Genomic DNA, 7,540 nt, shown 5'->3' on the forward strand with positions numbered 1-7,540 from the left:
TGCTGCCATGTTGCCATGTGATTAGCAATTTGTGTTACCAAGCAATTGAACGGGTGTACCTATTAAAGTTGCCGGTGAGTGTATATATATATATATATATACAGTATATATATATATATATATATATAAGTGTGTGGTTTTTGTTACATGATGTTAACTGTAAATCTAAATATTTAGCTATATTTATCTCTTCCAGAACAAAAGCAGTACATGATTACAGTGTTAGCTGATTATATGACACTTTTTTTCTATTCAGCTTCATTTATTTGCATTTTAATAAAAATCAATAAAAAAAAAGATATGTCTAGTATCTCTCCCATATGTATACAAACTTTTTTTTGCATGAGGTTCTAACAGATAAATAACATAAATGTGGTAAATAAATGGCACTATAGAGATCTATGCAGTGGGTTCTGAGGGTTTGAACTCGTTCACTGCTCAACACATGCAGGGAGTTGCTGCACAGTGAGTTTGGTGACCTCTTGACCTCTGTGCGAACAAGGTCAATTCGTGTGGCGCCTGGTCCTCTCTGAGACTGCTGTTGTCCTGTTTGTGGTCTGGGTTTCGGGTAAGGGTGGGTTGTGTGCTGTCTGGGTCAGGGACTGTCATCGTTTTGGAGCTGTCGTGGGAAGGTGAACTGTTCGCTTTAGAGGATGACTCAATCCATGGAGCTGCACGCTCCTGTTTGCGAAATTTAGCGCGTCTGTTTTGGAACCAGACCTGAATAGAACAGAATAAAATAATGAATACATACACTTGTCTACATGGTAAGGTGCGTTGCTCTAGTTTATGAAGGGGGTCTTGAGGTCTCTTAAAACCAGTGTTTTAAAAGTAATGCATTACAATATTGCGTTACTCCATAAAAAAGTAACTAATTACGGTACTTAGTTACTTTTTGTGGAAAGTAAAGCGTTACGTTACTTTTGCATTACTTTTTAAATCTGGACAGGGCTTGCTTGTTTGTTTTTAAAATAAAAAAGTTATATTTTTGGCAAATATAAAAGCCTTTTCACACCAAAAGTGAAATGAAAAAGCCTCAGGCTGAAGGGAAAGTACATTACGTCTGTACAGTAGAATGCAGAAGAAGACATTTCAACACACTTCAGCAATAAAAAAGGCACAAATGTTGTCTAGAGTAATTTGTGTTTATTAGTACGGTTGAACTGGATCATCGAAGGTCAGAAGCAAAGACATTGGTTAATAGAAAGGGATTAAATACATAAAGTATATTTGTGTTGGTTAACATTTAATTATTGCAGGTTTGATTCATATTCTGAGTTGCATTATTTTTATTCATTTTGAGGAATACTGAATCTGTGTTTTTTTTCTGTGAGTCAGATGAATGAATGCATATTCATATTTATTTTAGAACTACAGTAACATCTTCTGATTTCTCTCAACATGGGGACAGGAGAGCTGTCAGTCAATAAATTGGAAAAAAAAAGTAACTTGAGTTACTTATTTGTAAATTAAAAAGTAATTCGTTACTTTACTAGTTACTTGGAAAAAGTAATCTGATACCGTAACTCGAGTTACTTGTAATGCGTTACCCCCAACACTGCTTAAAACACAGTTGAAGAATGCTCAGTGCAGAAGCTCAGGTACCTGAACTCGAGCTTCAGTAAGGTGGATCTCCTGTGCGAGCTCCTCTCGCGTGTAGATGTCTGGATAATGCATCTGTGAGAACACGCGCTCGAGCGCTTTCAGCTGCGGGCTCGTGAAGATGGTGCGCACGCGTCTTTGTTTGCGTCTCTCCTGGACGTCTCGTTCATAAGCCAGAAGATTATGATGAACTGGAAATTGAATGGCATTTTAATTGAACACAAACATATATGTTTTATAATAAGTAATTGGAGCACCTGTGTACGCTATAACGTCCAAAAGTTTGGGGTCGGTAAGATTTTTAAATGTTTTTGGAAAAAACCATGAAATATTTTAAAATGTAATTTTCTTTTTCAGCATCATTACTCCAGCCTTCAGTGTCACATGATCCTTCAGAAATCATCTAATACGCTGATCTGGAATATTCTGTATTTATTATAACCTTATAAGCGATATAAAGACAACCTACAAGACGCTGAAATGCAGTGGCTGCTAGTGTTACCGCAAGTGTATGTTTTTAAATAACTATTTTAATATATCTAATATAGACTAGCATTAATCTTTTATAGGAATGCAATTTCAAGAAAGAATGTTGCTCTGTGTGCAGTTTTCGTTAACGTTAGTTGTAAATCTAAACAGAGTAAACATTTCTTACAGAACAAAAAGCAGTAAAATATTACACTATATGTTGACTGATTAAATGACACTTTTTCTATCCAGCTTAATTTGTTTGCATTTTAATAAAATAACAAAATCAGTAACTGTAAACCCATGATACTTCAGAAATTATTTTCATATGAAAAGAAAAGAAATAAATGTTAAAAACACAAAAAAAAAATAAATGTTGAAAACCGTTGTACTGCTTATTTTTTTGTGGAATTCGTGATACTTTCTTTATATATATATATATATATATATATATATATATATATATATATATATATATATATATATTCTAAGACGTTCAAAAGAACAGCATTTATTTTAAATAGATGTACAGTAAAAATTTTAAATCTTAACTTTTCACTTTTCGCTTCTCGTCACTTTTGGTCAATTTAATGCATCCTTGCTGAATAAAAATATTAATATCTTAAAAAAACAACCTACCCAAAGCTTTTGAACGTATAAGGGAACCTATGAAAAAAAATATTAGCTTTTTTCTGTAGTGAAATGGTTATAGCTGTCAAGTTTCAAGTTTGAAATCTTAGCCAAATGCAAACAATTACATCTTTAATTAATTTGATATACTAATAATTATGATGAACGCAAGGACTAACCTGTTATGTAGTGTGAGGGTTGATGAGAACCAGGCGCAATGAAATGGCAACTGGTTGTGTTTCCTAAATTGCACCTGTTATATTGAAAGCTGAAGGGCTGACTGCAGGAGCTGAACTCCGTGGAGCGGCTAGAGGTTCGGCCAGTGTCCATCCCAGACTCGTCTGCAGTGGAAGTCAGGTAACTGAACTCCATCACTACCGCAACACTCGCAGAGTCTCTCTGGTGCAGTCCTCGGAACTGTTCTTATGTGAGGGCTCCGTGGCTTTTATTAGCCCTGATGTTCAGCTGATACAGTCGCTCACTGACAAGTGGCGGTGGGTCTCATTGTATTATGCTTTTGACATGTCTCTCCATCATCTCTGCCTCCACCTGCATCAGATATCAGCCAGCAGCATTATGATTGCAGCCTGTTACAACTACATCTATATTTTTGCATTTCAAATCTCTACAAACTGTTTCACAAATCACATATTCATTCATTCATTCTCACTCAATAAAATGATGAGAACGGTCCTCACCTCTGAAGTCAAGTGGGATTTTTTTTTACACTTACTGTTTGAAATATTTTTTTTTTCATAAAACATCTAACATTTTATATTCAGTAGATAGGCTATAGGCTATGCGTTTGATTTAGCATACAGTTTATATTACACACATTGCAGGCAATGGAATTACAAGCTGAAAAGAATTTCAGAAGATAATTAGATACATTATGTATTAATAATGACATATAATGTAAAAATTGGCTACTTAGGGCTTAAAACCCTTTAAGTTTCTTGAAACGTTTTTTGTGTGGTTTCATGCCGCTTCAGATCTGGTTTCTGTGCCACCATCATTGCTGCATAAAGATGCCTGAAGTTCTTTACCGAGGTTTTAAGCCGTTTTGTTTATATAGGCTCATATTTATTTGTTCTTACTTAGTTTGAACCTTGCATGACATTTGACATGAACTATAGTCAAAGAGTTATTGTGTGTTGGGGAAAGTTACTTTTAAAAGTAATGCATTACAATATTGCGTTACTCTATAAAAAAAGTTACTAATTACGGTAATAAGTGTATATGTAAGTGGAAAAGAGAGACAGGAGATGATAGAGTTGTTTTTATGATGCAAATATCCACGCGTCTTTGTGCTCAACAAGCGGGTATCACGTTGAGCCGCTCAAAGGACTGGCCATCCATCATAACGTTATGAGAGCAACAGTCCTACACAAGAGCACCAGCTGAACAATATCCACAACGCTGCTATGATTAGTCGTGTTCGGCTGGTAGCATTACAGTGCTTTTAAAAGGGACATCTGCGTACATGTGAATTTGCCACAGGCGCGTTTGAGCTCAACAATAGCTTTCCAATAATATCACATAATAAATCATATTATTTTGTTACAGATTGCATGAGATTATGATCCATCAAACTATCTGAATTGTTGCACTGAAAAGGAGAGTGATTCATAAATCAGTATAATTTTTTTAATAAACGCTTAATTTGCTTAATAAATCACTTTCACACTCTGACCCATGGTTGCCAAAACGACCCAGACTGGGTGAAAATGTTTCATCTCATTAACAGATCAATTTGGAAGACGGACAATCCAGCTATAACTGACTAAAGATAACTTTGTCCACTGATTACTTGCTATCAAAAATGCATAATCATACCATTTTTACTTTTCTTTTTAGAAATCAATCATTCCGTCTTTGTTTACAGCAGCACGCAGGTCCGAGGTAAAATGGAAGAAAATAATTAAAACAGACCTGTTCTTTTTTTTTTCATGTGCAGCAGGGGCGAGTTTACCATTTTGGGGGCCCTAAGCAAAGTCAAAACCCGAGGCCCCATACCAACATCATTTTACTCTGAATTAATAGTAATGTTGTGTATTGTATCAGTACACTCTAAAAAATGCGGGGTTAAAAAGGTACAAACCCAGCAATTGGGTTGTTTTGACCCAGCGGTTGGGGTTAAATGTTTAACCCAACCTTCTGGGTCAAAACAACCCAATTGCTGGGTTTGTACCCAGCACTGGGTTGTATTTAACCCAGCATGTTTTAGAGTGTAATATGTAATGCACTGATATAATCCACTAAATATTTTCTAAATTTCTAAAACATTTGATTATTGAATATTGTTAAATTGTACACAAAATTAAGCATGTTTGAGTCTGTTCTGATAACTTTTGACGACATTTCATCCAGGAGGGAAGAGAACTAAATTCTAATTTTAGTAGCTCTTTTTAGTTCTGCAGAAATTGCTGACACACTTAAATTTCAGTTTTTTTTCCTTACAATTAAGTGATTATCTCAAAGCGTAGGCTCGTTTTAGCTGAAACTATTTTTTATGCAACATTAAAATCTTGCTGCAGTTCTGTATTTCACAGCTGGATTTCCAGGCTAAAGATAACGAATAATAAAGTAATAAAACAGTAATCAATTCAGGGGCAATGACATGCACAAATTAAAAAATTCAGAATAAGCGAGTTTCTCTCACACACACATAGCCTAAAATAAGGTAGCTATTTGAAATATATAATAACAATTCAACAAAATGATGTCTGGAAAACGTAATAAAAAAAAAAAACTTTATTTAGCCTATATAGCCTATTATTTTAAAGGGGTCATATGATGCTTTTTTAAAGATCATTATTTTGTGTATTTGGTGTAACAGAATATGTTGACATGCTTGAACGGAAATCTCATTTTCAATACTGAATTATATATTTATATATTATGTATTTAATTTTCATTCTTTCTTTTTTGCGTGCTTTTGGTGGAACATGACATTTCAAACAATATGTCCTACTGTTAATCACATCCAAAACTAAGCTTTTTTTTTTTTATTATTATTAAGTACAAAATCTGAATACAACAAACTGGCATTAATTAGTATACAGAAAAGATTCTGGTATGGAAGGCGCAACACAATAGAATCATAATAAGCTCCAGACAAATCATATAACAAAACATTCCAAGAAACATAAAATATAAAATAAATGAAATAATAAAAAATACACAATTACAACAAATTATATAATACAAACAAATTAAGTCGAACGGAAATCTCATTTTCAATACTGAATTATATATTTATATATTATGTATTTAATTTTCATTCTTTCTTTTTTTGCGTGCTTTTGGTGGAACATGACATTTCAAACAATATGTCCTACTGTTAATCACATCCAAAACTAAGCTTTTTTTAAATTATTATTAAGTACAAAATCTGAATACAACAAACTGGCATTAATTAGTATACAGAAAAGATTCTGGTATGGAAGGCGCAACACAATAGAATCATAATAAGCTCCAGACAAATCATATAACAAAACATTCCAAGAAACATAAAATATAAAATAAATGAAATAATAAAAAATACACAATTACAACAAATTATATAATACAAACAAATTAAGTCGTTTTAATGCTTTTGGATTTTTCATTTTACTAAGGGCATCTGAGAAGTATTTTAGATACACAAACAAAGAAGGGGATTTAAAATATCTACATTTATGTATAAAGTATGTTGCTAATAATATAATATTATTAATCAAATCATACAAAACAGAGCACTCTTTGGTTATTCCGTACATTACATCTTGTAAGGTTAGAGTGAAACCATCAGTAACCACACCCTTCTCTACCATCCAGTCCTGCAATGCTTTCCAAAAAGACTGCGACAAACTACATGTAAAAAATACATGTTCTGTATCTTCAACTAAATATTTGCATATACATCCAAAAACTACGCGCTTACCGCAGTGCATACGCAAATACCGTGCGCCACGCTTACACTTACGTCATAACGTTGCGCCGGTTCTACGCTGAATGAAGCGTGCGAGAGGATGCAGCGATAGAGCGAGCTGTTTATGTGATACATTCAAGCTGTCAAAATGAGGGATACTCCGCTGTCAAACTGCGAGAGGCTTTTTCTTCTTAAAGCTATAGAAGCGAAAAAAGTTAGTTACACCTTGTTGAATATATTTTAGATGTGATATCAGTAATACTTAAGGTTTTGATCATTGTCATGCTGCAATCCACATCTCTGTCTGACTCGCTGAACCATATTTCTGTGTTCTGTAGCGCTTAGATGGGAGACAGACATACGATTACCGGAATATTAAAATCACTTTTGGAACTGATTATGGCTGCTGTAGCGTGGAACTTGGAAAAACAAGGTATCAGTTAATAATTGCTTCTCTACACCACCGATTTTAAAGTCATAACAAATAATCAGTTGCATGCTGTTTAGGAGAACACAATCTACTTTGTTTGGAAAACCCATTCTTAACACGTGTTTTTCCTTCCAGGGTGTTGTGTCAGGTATCTTGTGAGTTGGTCCCTCCAAAAGATTCACGTCCCACAGAAGGCATCATGTTTTTTCATTTGGAATTGTCTCCCATGGCATCACCGGCCTTTGAGCCAAACAGGTTCACATTTCTATACACACAGTCTTGCAAATTATTCTCTCTTTTGTGTGTGTGTGTGTGTGTGTGTGTGTGTGAGAGAGAGAGAGAGAGAGTGTGAGAGAGAGAGAGAGTGTGTGTGTGAGAGAGAGAGTGTGAGTGTGTGAGTGTGTGTGTGTGTGTGTGTGTGTGTGTGTGAGAGAGAGAGAGAGAGAGAGTGTGTGAGAGAGAGAGAGTGTGTGTGTGAGAGAGAGAGTGTGAGTGTG

The 7,540-nt window shown here is 34.6% G+C and overlaps 2 protein-coding genes across 2 annotated transcripts in view; one reads left to right on the plus strand and one right to left on the minus strand.

Annotated features, from left to right (window-relative positions):
• Positions 1-438: 438 nt before the first annotated feature.
• Positions 439-3,072, minus strand: LOC107591568 (paired mesoderm homeobox protein 2B-like). The gene is made up of 3 exons (XM_016280762.1): positions 2,880-3,072; positions 1,606-1,793; positions 439-720 (listed from the first exon to the last, which is right to left on the minus strand). Exons 1-3 carry the CDS (start codon positions 3,070-3,072, stop codon positions 439-441), a joined length of 663 nt encoding a protein of 220 aa, XP_016136248.1.
• A 3,570-nt stretch (positions 3,073-6,642) lies between these two features.
• The window catches only part of exosc9 (exosome component 9), a 5,649-nt gene continuing 4,751 nt past the window's right edge, over positions 6,643-7,540 (plus strand). Inside the window, exons 1-3 of the mRNA XM_016280706.1 lie at positions 6,643-6,827; positions 6,952-7,046; positions 7,179-7,298. Of these exons, the coding sequence (XP_016136192.1) occupies positions 6,762-6,827; positions 6,952-7,046; positions 7,179-7,298 (281 nt within the window). The 5' untranslated portion in view covers positions 6,643-6,761. The remainder of the gene's footprint in view (positions 6,828-6,951; positions 7,047-7,178; positions 7,299-7,540) is intronic.

The sequence above is a fragment of the Sinocyclocheilus grahami genome, unplaced genomic scaffold (genome assembly GCF_001515645.1).
Source record: "Sinocyclocheilus grahami isolate Dianchi unplaced genomic scaffold, SAMN03320097.WGS_v1.1 scaffold143.1, whole genome shotgun sequence".
Lineage (NCBI taxonomy): Eukaryota > Metazoa > Chordata > Actinopteri > Cypriniformes > Cyprinidae > Sinocyclocheilus > Sinocyclocheilus grahami.

Excerpts from the sequence above, each read along its gene's own strand:
- LOC107591568 (XM_016280762.1), bottom strand. The coding sequence starts at position 3,072 with ATGGAGTTCAGTTACCTGACTTCCACTGCAGACGAGTCTGGGATGGAC. Across the intron at positions 1,794-2,879 it reads ACCCTCACACTACATAACAG|TTCATCATAATCTTCTGGCT; the intron begins GTTAGTCCTTGC and ends TTCAATTTCCAG. Across the intron at positions 721-1,605 it reads TTACTGAAGCTCGAGTTCAG|GTCTGGTTCCAAAACAGACG; the intron begins GTACCTGAGCTT and ends TGTTCTATTCAG.